At 43.7% G+C, this 15,300-nt stretch overlaps 1 protein-coding gene across 1 annotated transcript in view; it reads right to left on the reverse strand.

The window, feature by feature from the left end:
• The window catches only part of sema3bl (sema domain, immunoglobulin domain (Ig), short basic domain, secreted, (semaphorin) 3bl), a 63,005-nt gene that overhangs the window by 18,101 nt on the left and 29,604 nt on the right, over nt 1-15,300 (reverse strand). The window contains exons 4-5 of the mRNA XM_070839046.1: nt 13,071-13,190; nt 4,697-4,787 (exon numbers count right to left, since the gene is read on the reverse strand). Coding sequence (XP_070695147.1) covers nt 4,697-4,787; nt 13,071-13,190 — 211 coding nt within the window. The remainder of the gene's footprint in view (nt 1-4,696; nt 4,788-13,070; nt 13,191-15,300) is intronic.

Raw genomic sequence — 15,300 nt, forward strand, 5'->3', positions numbered from 1 at the left:
AGGCGATTTCGATAATACATTTTCCTTCACCATGAGCATTAAAAGTGCTGTAACTCCACTGTACAAGGTCCTATCTTCACCAAATTTATACAGTTTGATGACTGTCCGGCTCTGCTATAACTTCAGCGTACATTATCCAATCTCTTTCAAACTTATCACGCTTAATAAGAGTCCCAACCTGAAGACATATAGATGCCAATTAGTGACCACAGTCATTGCGCCACCTGGTGGCAACAGGAAGTAACACATCTATGGCAATGATCATTTGATTTGCACAACATTTTCACAGTGTAGTCAACACTTCATAAACTGGAATATAGGACGTGATTAGTGGCTGTTGTCTGGCGCCACATGGGAACAGGAAGTGACGTGTAACTCCTTCACGCACTGCCCGACATACATGAACATTTTGAGCCACGTGGAAGGGTCAGAGTCCGGCACAGGACAGAGCCGCCGCATGCCCCGACGTGCATGGAGGTGCGAGGGCCCTCCAACGCTGCTTGCAGATTTAATTAGGGCCCAAGCACCAAGCGGTGCGAGGACCCTATAGAAATGCGAGTAGGAAAAACGTGCAAGGGAGGAAACGTGCCAGTACCCAAGAACCAAGAGGTGTACGGACCCCATAGGCCCCAAGCACGAAGGGGCTGAAAAAACATATGAAATGCAAGCAACCAGGGGGCCGAAAACATAGTTGAAATGCAAGGAATTCTTCTCCTTATTCTTCTTCTTCTTCTCCTCCTCCTTTTCCCCAATGAATTGCATTTTGGGGGCCTAAACATGCACGAAAACTCATGAAAGTTTGCAGAAAATTCAGTCGTGGTGAAAAATTACGTAATGCTCTGATTTTTTTTATTTTTATTGCATTGCCCTGAAAATGCAGGTTTACTGAAAACGGTCCATGTCACAGCCATAAAGTGCAGACCAGTGGACATAAGAGAGTCTCCTGAACACGTAGATGTAATCTAAGGTCTCTATCTGGTGAAATGAGCGCAAGAGAAATGTTTCTCTCTCCCTCCTCTGTCATTTTAACATGGCAGTCAATGAGGCGTTTGGTCGGTGCTCCCGTCGCTCCGAGGCTCGTGGGACGCGCTGCATGCGTTTCTGTGTGTTGTGAGTCACATGACTGCGTGTCCAAAGACTTAAGCTACATTTTGAGTGATAAACTGTGACTGTGGGTGAAACGGTTCAGCCAAACCAGCGAGTTAAAGACAAAAGTTTCATGTGATTTTTCCGCTCCTCCACAGTCTAGCGATGACGTCACCCACTCTAGCCACATACACACTCATGTAAAATGAGAAAAAGTTTAAAAATTTTTTAAAAGAAGACTGTGATGAAGTGGTGAATGGCACAAAGGAGGTAGAGGTATGTGCTGAAAGAGGGAGAGATGATGAACGTTTTAAAGCTTCAATGGAGTTTCTAGCTAAAAGCATGAAGGAGCTGTGAGGGCTAGAAGTCGGCTGAAGAAATGGGAATGTTGAAAATTTTTCACATTCATAATGTATGTGATATCTTGAGATATCTTGTCTTGAGATATTTCTATGTGAGGAACAATACTGGAAAAACTATTTTTCAAACAAAAACAAGTTTGTAAGTAACCAGAATGTTGGCTGAGGGTGTCACTGATGACCTCAGAGGCTTCCAGAATGTTGAGACGGTATAAATAGAGACGGAACCCAAACTGAGCCGAGGGAGATAGACAGAGAGAGATACACGTTCACCACACATCCGAGACACACCACCGTTCGAAGAACACTTCAACAACCATTGAAACCCCGTTACAACTGCAATTGGTTCCATCAAGAAGATCAATGAAAGCCAACAGCAGTCCAGTCGAGGCAATGCTGCCTGCGGGTCTCACCTGGGGAGAGATCATGGAGTTGGAGGACGAAAAACAGGAGTTACTAGCTACACTACCTGATGATGGCAGCAGCGCTGTCGAAAATATGAATTGGGAGTCTAATGAGGTCTCTCCTGCTCCGATGGATGCAAGAGAGCCTCATGAAAACACCCAGAGGGAGCAGCCACCTCAAAACAACGGGGATGGCCAGCAACCTCAAATCAACGGGGATGGCCAGCCACCTCAAAACCACCGGGGTGGCGGCCGACCTCAAAACCACCGGGGTGGCCAGTCATCTCAGTACTACTGGGATTCCCGGTCATCTCGAAACCACCGGGGTGGCCAGTCATCTCAAAACCACCAGGGTGGCCAGCCATCTCAAAACCACCAGGGTGACCAGCCACCTCAAAGCCACCGGGGTGGCGGCCGACCTCAAAACCACCGGGGTGGCCAGTCATCTCAGTACTACTGGGATTCCCGGTCATCTCAAAACCACCAGGGTGGCCAGTCATCTCAAAACCACCGGGGTGGCCAGTCATCTCAAAACCACCAGGGTGGCCAGCCATCTCAAAACCACCAGGGTGACCAGCCACCTCAAAACCACCAGGGTGGCCAGTCATCTCAAAACCACCAGGGTGGCCAGTCATCTCAGAACCACCAGGGTGGCCAGCCATCTCAATACCACCAGGGTGGCCAGTCATCTCCATACTACTGGGGGAGGAATCCACCTCTGCACCAGCATCTGCAGAAAGCCCTAACCGACCTTCACTATGAAAGAGGTTTGAGACGTAGGGAGCAGCAAACTTCTTACAATGAGAAGTACATGCGTGAAGAAGCAGAGTGGAAACTGAAGCAGCAGCAGAGCTTGAGGTTCGATCTAGACAAGGAGGTGGTGAGGCTCAAACAGGAAATCAAGAGTCTCTCCTCCACAGCCCTCGCAGCCGAGCCCCTGGACGGGTCGAACAACAACAAAGACGACCTGATCAAAGATCTCACAGATCAAGTCCAGGCTGAAAGGCAGAGAGCTGACCTCCTGAAAAAAGAACTGGAGGAACTCAGGCTTGAGTTTAATGAGAGAGTCACCAAAGTCCTGAGCCTGGAAGAAAGGCTGAAAGGCGAAAGAGACTCTCTGTTGGTCTTCAAACTGAAGACGCATGAACTGCAGAAACAAGTTGATACCTACAAAAACCCAATGATGCTCCAGGTGTGTGAGCAGATTGGAAAAACCCCCATTTCAGAGGTAAACAACTTGATCACAACTGACCTCCATGCACCACAGAACACTTCTGTCGCAGAGGAGGAGGCCCTTCTGGAGGAGCCCCAGGTCGCTCCACTGGAGGAGGCCCAAGTCACCGAGGAGGTCGCCCCAAAGGAGGAGGCCCAAGTTACCAAGGAGGTCGCCCCACTGGAGGAGGCCCAAGTCACCAAAGAGGTCGCCCCACTGGAGGAGACCCAAGTCACCGAAGAGGTCGCCCCAAAGGAGGAGGCCCAAGTCACCGAAGAGGTCGCCCCAAAGGAGGAGGCCCAAGTCACTGAAGAGGTCGCCCCACTGGAGGTGACCCAAGTCAACAAGGAGGTCGCCCCAAAGGAGGAGGCCCAAGTCACCGAAGAGGTCGCCCCAAAGGAGGAGGCCCAAGTCAACAAGGAGGTTTTCCCACTTGAAGAGGCCCAGGTCCCTGATGAGGTTGCCCCACGGGGGGGGGGCCAAGTCACTGACGAGGTCGCCCCACTGGGAGAGGCCCAAGTCACCGGCCAGCCGTCTTTGTGGAGGCGATTTCAACCAGAATTATAATGTAATATTTCCTACTACAGTGTTACAAATCAGCTTGTGTTGTGTTCAGGTGTGTGATCAGGATGTACGACACATGCGGTCCATCCTCTGTTCTTAGTATGCGACGGTGTGAAGCGATGAGGTGTCACGTCGTCACATGGGTCAGAGTCTCCCTGCAGGAACCTCCAGCTGGTTTCCTCATGACAGAACCAACTAATCCTGCAGTCACACTGAAGCTTTCCTCGTTTCACTGCAGCTCAGTCAGACATTAAAGTGGAACTTTAAAAAAAAAAAAAAATTGGTCCAGTTTGCCTCAGTCGACTGCCAACTGCACCTGATCACAGTAGGTCCACTAAAAGTGCTTGTTTGAGCCACTGACAGGCTCAGAGTGTTATTCTAAGTGTGTGACAGCATCATGGAAAGGATCCCTACAGAGAGAGACCTGGAAGATCCTTTTGGTTTAACCACAAACAGCCGTTATATCGCTCTCTGCACACACACCAGACTACATTCACTAAAACAGGGATTTTACCACACAGAACACAGGAAGCTGCTGCTCTGCTGCTGCCTCATTCGGTTAGTATGTTTGTGTTGTTGTGTGCTATATAAATATTTCTTTGGATCCAAACTAACCATTAAAAGCATCGAAGTAACACTGAAGTAGCACTGATGTTCTGTTCTGCAAAATCCCTGTTTTATCGCGTGGAAGGGTCGGAGTCCAGCAACAGGACAGAGCCGCCGCACGCCACGAGGTGCACGGAGGTGCGAGGGCCCTCCAATGCTGCTTGCAGCTTTAATTGTTATTAAAGACCGAAGAGGCAGACAGAAGATAAGAGAAGAGGGGTATGGCATGCAACAAAGGTCCTCAGCCTGAATCGAAACGCAAACATTGCACTTTTGTGGAATGCAACGTAACCATTCAGCTATCTGAGCACTGAGCAAGTGTTTTAAGATCGGTTTTAATAAAATGTTAGCAATGTAAGCTAAATCCCCATAAATCCCCATAAAAAGTAGTTCCTGGGCCATATTAGCTCCATGAAACACTTGAGTGATTGTTTGGAAATATAAGAAAACGACATGGGACATACCACTGAAGGTGCTAGCAAATGGGAAGCTGGGATCATGTGGGACCTTCCCTCGTCCATTCTCCACATTCGTAGGGTCCATTGTGAACACATGCTGGGGAGGAAAAAGACACACGGAGGGTTAGAGGTCATTCATTTTAGCTGGAGGTCTGTAACACCACAAACACCAATTTGTTTAATGTGCTTCAGACTATGGACTTTAACTGAGTAACTGGATTATGTTGTCTTCATAAATCCTTCCATGAGGAAAATCGTTTCACTTGTACTTCAGGAAAAGGGTCAGCCCACTGGAGCGCCTGACAGTAATTATCTCACTCAAGAAAAGTTGGTTATGGCCGCACAGTGGACCAACCCAGACCTTTTATAATGGGTTTATTTCAGTAATTGAAAGGCCAGTCTTCTGCTTTTCTGTCACATTGCTCACACAAAAAAGGGGTCAGGAGCTGTTTTCACTTGCTTTTCAGATTTATTTGTCCTTCCACTGAACTCTGGATCTGTCTGAGAGCTAAGATGCTGTCTGAGAAACAAGGAAATGCAGGATCAGTGTAGCTGCCAGAGTTCAGACAAGTTTCCCACTCGGTTCCCAACCCTGAGAGCTGCACTGTATATCCAGGAGCCAGCAGGGTAACAAAGGAAAACAGATTGCATAATGCAGTTATCAAATAAAAACTACACTTAAAATCAAAACTTTATCAACGGAAAAAGAATTTTCCACAAATCATATGAGAACAGGTTTCATTGCTCTCAGGGTCATAAAACTCACTCAACACACAGTGTGCAGTAACTGACCAAGTAAATACATGAAGTCTTAACGTGACATTTACATGTAAAAAATGTTCCCACTCTATCTTGTGAAATGATATGGTTGACCAAACCAATACAATATTCATGAAACCTTTTTCATTTGCTATGAGAAGCCACAGGTGTGTTTCTTTCTGGAAAAAATATTCTGCTGCACAGGAAATTATGTGATTTATGTTTTCAGACTGTTTGGAAAAATATAAGAACTGAGTTGTCAGCATGAAACAATCAAAGCAGAAAATTGAGTCACTAAAAGGGAAAATTACAAAAAAAAGAAAATTAGCAATGAATGTCTCCGATTTAATGGATCGACCATCTTACATCAGACTGCCGTCAATTTCTATTTTTCGATTCCAGCAGTGAATCAGTAAGGAAGCAATTAAAATAACAGATCGGTTCTTTCTTCCTCATTCAACAGTTAGTCAAGTTCACCTGACAAACGCTGGCCACATCCTTGGATTGTGTCATTTCTCGGGTCAAAACGGGGTCACTGTGGACAAAAGGCCTTTTGTTTTTAGCCTCTCCACTCCCAGTTCAGCGACATCAGGGTACCAGGCTGTCTCTGCCAGAGCAGCCTGGGTGTGATCAATGTGAGTCCAAGCGTAGACGACTTTCCAGGATATAAAGGGAATAGAAGGCGACAGCACCTCCAGTAAGACCTCCTGTTTGATTCCATATAGATGATTTAAGTGTCCTTACAGTGAACTCTGTGTGCATGAGTCTCTGTTCCTCTGATAGACAATGGAGTATTGTTACTGGGAGATCACAGGGGAGATGATGACATTGAAGTTAGCGGGATAAAAATACTGAGACACAGTGGACAGTACGCACGCCCATGCACACACTAAGTTTTGTACGTGCACCAACACATACTCACTTGTGCAATGATACGTGCTGAGTAACATGAACACAGCAAATTGTAACTGTCAGAAACCAACCAAAAAATTATATATACAATGGCATAACTAAAAGGGCTCAGGAAATACGGAGAGACAGTTCATCTCTTATTTGATTCACATGTCACTTTTTGAATGTTGATAAAAAGGTTTGAGTGAGTTTTACAGCTGTCAAAGTGAACATGTGCAATCCACCAGCACAAACAAAGCTTATACACCCACTCAGACTTCATTAAATTTGAGATGATGAGAGATATTTTAAAAGTACTCTGAAGCTTTCCTGAACCTTCATTCCTCCAGTGAGGATATGTTTGGTCATTTTCACTTCACTCTATACATGGTATGATTATTTATTCATTCATTTTAAAGTTGTTCCACATGTACTTTCTTTTTTTGTTCCAAAATTGGAAGAAGTGCAGATTTGAAGACAATTTGCACTTGCTGACAAATCACTTGCCAGCAGAAAATGATGGCTCTTGTGCAGACACATTTCTTTAAACAATGGATATGTCCATGTATTGATATATAATGTTTTGTGAATGTGTTGTTTCTTCATTTCGTCATTCGGTAAACCTTTTCTCTCTTTTCTTCTCTGAAACTCATTGCTTTCATTCTCTCTCTGTCTCTCTCTCTCTCTCTCTCTCTCTCTCTCTCTCTCCTTTATCTTGAATTCCTGCTTATTTCCATCTGTTTTTTGCTCAACCTCAACCCCTCTGTCTTTGGGATTCGAGCACTTTCAGCTCACTCATTAGTCATCCTTATTCTTTCAGCACCTCTTCCCTCTCTTGTTACTGAAGTTAACGTCATTGCATCTCTGCATTTCTCATCTGTGTGTGTGTGTGTGTGTGTGTGTGTGTGTGTGTGTGTGTGTGTTTGATCTGGGTCGACTGACACACTGTAAGCGTCTATTTGTGTTTGTCCACTTCTGTGCCCCATTGCTCACCATCTTAAATGTGCAAGACACTGTGCAGTTTAGGGGTTGTGTGTGTGTGTGTGTGTGTGTGTGTGTGTGTGTGTGTGCATGAGTGTGTCTGTGTTATCTCATTATGATCCAGAGGAATGGTGCGGCTGCCTGTGCAGCTGATTAGACTGTCAGAGTCACTTTGGACAAACTCTGCCAAGATAAATACACACAAGTGCTGTGATACAGAGAGACAGACATTCAGGCCACTTTGTACTCAGCTGTGCCAACCAAAACACACCAGGACCCCCACTGCAAAACCATTGAGACAAGTGACTACTGAGACACATACATGCACAACTTTACCCTTTTCCAAAATCAAAACAACCATTGGCTTAAATCTCGACCTTAAATCAGTTTAAAATGACACAGTAAATTTGAAAAGATAGAATAGCGTTTTTTTCTTTTACAAGTGAAAAGGTGACATTTAAACCTTTTATTTTAATAGATTTACTTTTACCTGGCTTGTGCTCGTGTAACACTATGTTGACACACAGTTGGCATATTCCAACTGGAAAACACAAACACACAGATTATCTCAGAGCCCAGGAGAATTTATGACGTCCAATGCATTACTTAAACATGTGAAACAAAGTGCTATAAATTCTCAGTTTGGGTGCTGATAGTACAAATAATGAGCATGTATAACCTTTCATTCTTGAAATTTCATTTTTTGATTTAAAGCACCAAAGACACTAAAAACAGCTATTAAACAGTAATGGATGTTTTTGATATTACTTCTTAAGAATCCAAAATCTTCTTCAGGATTCTTTCCAGACTCTCTGTTACGAAACAATGATAAATCATAGAGGGAGAATCCACTGTAGAAAACCTGCAGATGCACGGACCAGATGCAGTGCGGCCACATAAACAAAGTTGCATTTAAACATAGGACTTGCTTTGCTTTGCCTCAGCAGCTCTCTCACTGTTGTTATTGAGACGACCGATTGGCTGGATTCAACCAGTTCAGTTTGTTTGTGTTTTAAAAGGTATTCAAAAAATAGGGAATTAACCAACAGAGGTAAAGAGCAGATGAGGTACAGGCTGAAATAAACCATAATTCAACACCTACAATACACCTAACATGACATGACAAATGCATTCTATTCCTGTCCTATTCCTCTTCCTCTGTCCTGCTGAGTTAAACAAAACAGATATCCACCTTTTGTACTCCTGGCGCCTTTCAGCCTCTCATCTTCTCCATCTTCCTCCCCTTGTCCTCCCTCCAGGTTAATGTTTTGATGAAGTAGAGGCTGATGCTACATTATTCACAGTTTAACACAGAATAAGAGTCAGCTCCACATTTAATCTAGTGCTCTGGTTTTAAAATATATCAAGTGTCCAAAAGTCTATAGTTTGGAGTCACTTCAAGCATCTTAAAAGCAATTTGGCCAACCGATAGACGTTATTAGAAGTACTGTTGTACTTGGCCTTTTCCTCACTGTACTGTCAAATAATGGCTGGACTCCTCTCTCACCACTCAACTCTCACTCTAGTGACAGCATGGGAACCTCGCTCTCTCATTTCATCATTCTTTGCTTTTCACTTTCTCCATTAAAATTCAGTGAAAGACAAAAAAGAAAAGACAGAGATTAAGTGGAGAAAGAGCGGGAGACAGAGCGTTACAGGACACGAGCAGATTAAGAGTTATTGTGATGATTACTGATATGAAATGCCAAGTAAAATGACTAGAAATGGAACAAAAAAAGGAGCAGGAGCAGTAAAATAAGAGGCTTCATTCATTCCCAGCTTGTGGGGCTTTTATCCAAAGGCAACATGGCAGAGGAAAAATTAAAGGGTGATTTATAAGCAATTAATTTTTTATTATGCTTTCATTCTCTTTAGTCCACTTTTCATCCATATTAATGTCGCACTATTGGCTCTGCTGAAGAGCTTTTTTCCCCACTGGGCATAAAAAGCGTCCCATGTGTTGCACTTACGGAGGTCATAGTGGAAATGTGCCATCATGGTGAGAGGAAGTGAGCTACTCAGCAAGTTGCATTCTAAGTAGAAAAAGCAGAACTGTGGAGTTAAAGTGGGCTTCTACTGAAAAATGGAGCACCTGAATTGCTTCAGTCTACAATATGGCTCCGCTGAGGAGGCCAGTCGGCTATTTGTGTGCTCTAATGTGTTCAATCTGTCAGTTGTTGTTGGTGCACAAACTGTAAATATCTGCCTCCCTGGGTGTGTTTGTGTGAGTGTGAACAATTTGTGTCTTTCTACACATTTGTTTCACTATATGTTTATTTATGTTTGAATGTGTATGTCTTTCATCATATTTGTGTGTGTCTGTCTGTTTCTCTACATATTTATATGTTCAAGTTTGTGTCATTTGTTTTGTTTGACTGTGTATGTTTGTGTGTGCGTGTGTGTGTGTGTGTGTGTGTGTGCGTGTGTGTGTGTGTGCGTGTGTGTGTGTGTGTGTGTGTGTGTGTGGTCCTCTGTATGTCGTCACTGTAATGTGGTGGTTTATTTTCACATGTATGACAGTGAGCTGTGCCACTCACCATGGGGACTCCAGTTGTGTGTGTGGTTGTGTGTGTGTGGTTTTGTGTGTGTGTGTGTGTGTGTGTGTGTGTGTGTGTGTGTGTGAGTGTACGCGTGTGCGCGTGTGTGTGTGTGTTTTAGATTATAGTCTCATATGTTTTAGGAATAAAGACGAACACCATGTGCTGAGAATTAATGAAAACATTGTTTTCACACCCAAAGAAAGAACAAAAATAAAGACATGGTGACACATTTGGTCAATAAACTATGAAGCTACAAATTAAATCTTATTGCACAACAATTTCAAAACAGTTTCGGTGGTTCTGAAATGTTATCTGAAAGATCTCTGTCCTTGACGACCTCCCAGGAATTTGTAAAGCACTGCCATACTCTTCATTATAGATGTACATGAATTGATTGTCATACTAGAATATTGCTAAATGAATTTCTTTGTTTTTCATTTTCCAATGAAAGCATGAAATGTAGTTATGATAAGCTGGCACTAAAAGAACAATAACTGCTTGTCCAGTACCAATACATTTTCAAACATTGTTTGACAGGAAGAGAGTCTGTTTCCTCACTTCAGCACGGCTGATGTAAAATGAGCCTAATTCACATTGGATTTCTTGCTACATTCATACGTTTAGCGTAAAATGTGTATGACAGATGTCAACACAAGGTCAAGACAGAGAGAGAGAAAGGTGCATGGGCATGAGAGAGACAGAAAGAGTATGTGTATGTCTGTTCCTAACTGAGATGAAACACCTAGAAGGTCAAAGGTCATCCCACCCAGAGTCCAGTCCAGGGGCTCGCAGCCTTGGTCCCTTCGAGGGGTCAGACAAACAGACGGGTGTGTGTTTTCCACCAGTTAACGATTGGTTAAATAAATGGACAGGCTCCCTGTGGTGTCGTCCGTCCAGACAGACGCTCCAACTAGCTGGAGGGATGCGGTTTTGGTCTGAATGATGCGGGACACACACACACCTACACACACACACACACACACAAATGAGGGCAGCTGGTATCTTAACATCTGTCGGGACAGCTGAGGTGGCCTGAATTTTAACACATATACAGCTGACACAACCTGGGAGTCATTTCATACACACCTGGGCAGTGGCCACAGATACAAACTCTATTTTTCTATGATAAGCACATACACACAATCCCTGAGGTACATAAACCAAATGCAGCAATGTTTGTGAAGAGATCTGCGCTACCTTCACCATCATAATGCAGTCAACGACGGAAGGTTTTACACACTTTAAACTCCTTTATTTATGAAGATTATGGGATGTCTAAGCAAATTTGCTTCGTATTGTGCTTGCCAGCCAGTCTAGTCTTTTCCTCCTGACATTTGTGAGTGAAATGCACTGCAAACCTTAAATTAAACCATTGAATCATATGAATCACTGCAATACAACAAATACACAAAGGGTTTGATTGGTTGGCAACAAATGATTGTTCCAAGTGCAACTCCTGTGCTCCCAGCTGGTCTGAGGATTTGAGCAGGTGACCTACTTTTCATAACATAGCTACTTTATTGTTTAGCCCAGTGCAACCCTTCAAGGATTCTGCTGATGTATTTGTATTTCTATCTCCAGTTTTTGTTTTCCCTGTTCTCAAGCATGCAGACCACTGTACAGTATATTGTTACCAGGCTCAAAGTTATTCAGCACAAGCAGAGGAAGAGGTGTGCTGTTTTTCATGATGTGCCATAAAATCCAGAGTCCAAAAACCACACTGAGGATGACAGATTTAGAGGGAGGCAGAAAATGGAGAACTAAGGCGAACACACACTGTGTCGAGCATCTACTGTAAATCCACTCGGGAGAAAAATGCTGCAATGCACCTTCTGCACTTTATACATACACACCAATCACACAGTGCACCACACACACCCTTCCCACTAAAAGGTTGGCAGTCTCCCACCCCAATGTCTCATTTCCCCTCTTTAGCTAGTTGCCAACATCCAGCTTTCCTCTCTCTTCATGCCCAGTTTGACCCCCTCCTGCTGGGCCTGACAGGGTGGCACACCGGGCGACAATCTGGAGGACCGCCGCGAAACAGCAAGCTATGAGTCCGTCTTAATAGCTCCATTCATTGATTCTTGTCTTTCAAATGGCTCCAACTGCAAGACTCTGCAGAGGGTCCCACTGAGCTAAGTGGCTCTGTTGAGAGGCAGCCAGTGCGGCTGAAAAGATGTATAGAGGGTCTAAAACTGCGGCTGAGTACCCCCACAGAAAGATCCACGGCGGAGCTGCTTGCTGAGGCTTAACCATGAACCCTGGGGATCTGAGCACAGAGCAGCGCTAGTCTGAGCTGTGTTTTTCTAAGAAAAAACACCTTTGCACCAACTATATTTGCTCCAAGAGCCTGGTTTCCTTCTTACAGGCCACCAATTGATTCCTTACTATCTCATATGTACAGCACTGATATATGTAGGTTGTTGGGTGGTCTGTGCCTTTAATGTTAGTCAGGGTCAGGTCTAGATGCTGTATGGTAGTAAAACATCTGTCCATTTAAATGACATGTTGGTAGTGTGTTTGGTTCTGGTACAGCATTTTGTGAGTCTGTGTTTGAGCAGGAGTGTGAGTGTGTGTTGGTCTCACTTGCTGGCTTTGCTACTTCGTCCTTAACCCCGAAATTGTCATTATTCACACTTTGAGTGACTCAGTAGGAAAATCAAACTTTAAGTCAAAGTAAGACTCCATTTTGAACAGTCTTTGTAATGGCTACACACAGGGGTTAAACAGGGCCAGGGCTGTGTGCTCCTGTGGCAGGGTGTGCCAGTGTTTTAGCATTGCATCGAGAGAATTTAAGAAATACCTTGAAACCAGAGCCTCACCACATAACAAGTTCCAATTAAACCCCTGGCTACACAGTGAATAAGAGGGGAATATAATTTACAGTTTACAAACATTTCCTTTAGGAAGCGGAGGCAGAGTGCGGGGGTTCAGTGTGCATACAGTAAAACATGGCCAGCTGTATATCACAGGGTTTTCCTCACAGGGTTATTTTTGCATTTAGTTATGTGTTTGTGTATTTTTTTTGTGGGTGTATACGTGTGTTTCTCTGTCTGTGCGTGCATGTGTTTTTGTGTATTACTGATGTGATGAGAAATTCTCCCTCCCTTGAAGGCCCCCACAGTTCTCCCCTGCAGCTTGCTGGGGCTGTGTATTCACACACACACACACACACACACACACCGCCTATCTTCACCCCAGCTTACCTCTCCTCTGTGCCCCACATTGATGAAGGCACACATGGGCTGGAAGGCACCCGTGCCACAGGCCAGAAGGTGGGTGCGATTGTAGGGCTGCAGGAGGCGAACAAAGTTGGCACACTCCGTCTGAAAAGCACAGATACACACAAACAGATTAAAACCAAAGAAATAGGTGAAGAAATAGGTGAACAGGTATAGTGTAATATATGTTGTATCAAATGTTTTGCAATGTGTCTGTACATAGAGTGAGATACAGCGTGAACTCGTTGTGCCCATACACTATTTGAACATGTGAGCCAAAGTGCTATAAGTTCTCAATTTGAGTACTGACAGTACAGACAAACAATCATGTTTGTTGAATTTTCATGGTATAGCGGGATATTTTTGCAAAGGTACAGCATTCCCTCTTGCAGACATGTTACACACACATACTGTACACACACACACACACACGCAGCAGGGAAGGGGCCCTTAAATAAATCAAATCATACTGTGCAACAGTAACTGTCATCCACATACAGATAAGCTGATTTTCAGGGTAAAACAAAAAAACATATTGATGCCACATGTTTGTAATGAGGGCCAAGAAAATAGCTTTATTAGATGAAATGCGATAGCCACGGCGTCCTGCGTAGGACTCCTATCTCTGATTTTTGGATTACAGCCAAAGTAGCATGCTGATGTTGTAGAACAGATTTCATCACGTTTGGGTCAATGGAACTTTGTCAGGATTTGTAAGACATCAGAAATGCTTGGGTGCCGAAATGAAAATGTAATGATGATGTGAAATGTGAGTTTTCAGTCGGAAGAGACAAGAAGATACCAATTATAACAACAATAACAAAAGACAGAAATCAATTACTACTGCTTCATGAGGCATTTGATAAACTGCCGCTGTGTATGTGGAGTGACAATGGGGACAGAAAGCCTGAAATGGAAATGAAGATTAAAAAATAGATTCAAGGGGACAATGTTAAAAGGCCAGACACTCAAACACACAAAAGAGAGAGAACAAAAGAAGTGGCGACTGAGGAAACAAATATCAAGTCGTTTGAGTACTACACAGAGGTCCAGAGGAAGTGGAGGGCACGAATGTTTCCTTCTTCCTGTCTGTAACAACAGCAGCTGACAAAACGGATGTCGGCTGAGGGGGAAGGGATCACCGCTGTCATGCTCTTAGGTTAACAAAGTCAAACTCATATCTGCACAACAAGTGTCTGGCACGTCTGTGCTCAAAATGGGCACATGCGTGGTGTGTATTATTGTCAGATGGTGCATGTTTTCTTTATATTTCAGCATTTGCATGTTGTATGTGAATGTCCAATTCTGATTTTGATGCCTGAACATTTAAGTGCCCGTGCAGGCTACGTTGTGCTTGAATGAGTATAATAAATCTGTTGTATTGCGTTTGCATTTGTGTGTGGCCCGTATCCCTCTCAAAGTTGTTGATCACGTCCTCGAGTGCTTTGTGGCACTGCAGACATGATGTAAACCATGTCACTGCAGTGAGGGACAGAGTTTACATCATCGTATCGTTCTTCCCCCGCTGGCTCATTTCTCTACCCAAACAAAACCAGACCAGTAATAAACTAAAAAGAAATACATTTGTGTTAAGAGTGCTTTTCAATAAATCTGAATTTGCTTGTAATTATTCAATCAGTGCAAAAAAGGAGCATCTGGGTTTCACACACGTTGATATATTCGACATGTTGTTTTCCCTCTTTATTCTAAATTAGTATTGGATAGCTTTACTCCTGACAAACCAGTGTAAAATTTATCTGCAGCCCGCTGGAGTCATCATCTTTAAGAGAGAATGTAAAGGACTTAACATTTCTTTCTCCATTCATTTAAGAAAATATATAAGGTTTAGGAGAGCCTACCAAGAGGACTGAGAATGAATAGAAATATGTCTCTCCTATGTTTCCATTCTACTACTCTGGGAGTCGTCTCAGAGATCTGTGTGGCCGACGAGAGCAAAGATTGGAATGAAACACTGAAAAGTGGAAATAGGTCTCTGCTCTCCCACCCTGGGAATTGGGGTTTCATGAATATGTGTGGTCTTACTGAGATTAAGTGGCAATAAAGGGAGTGGTGTTAAACAGAAAATGAAGTGGTTTGGTTGCTAAATCTGGTTTCATCTCCCTGGGAGATTCAAAGGGAGTAGTCTTAACAACTAGCCAGCACTGAAAATTGAGCGGTGTAATAGTTGCATAAATAGCCAAGGTCAGGACTATTT

This window comes from Pempheris klunzingeri, chromosome 11 (genome assembly GCF_042242105.1).
Source record: "Pempheris klunzingeri isolate RE-2024b chromosome 11, fPemKlu1.hap1, whole genome shotgun sequence".
Classification (NCBI taxonomy): Eukaryota; Metazoa; Chordata; class Actinopteri; order Acropomatiformes; family Pempheridae; genus Pempheris; species Pempheris klunzingeri.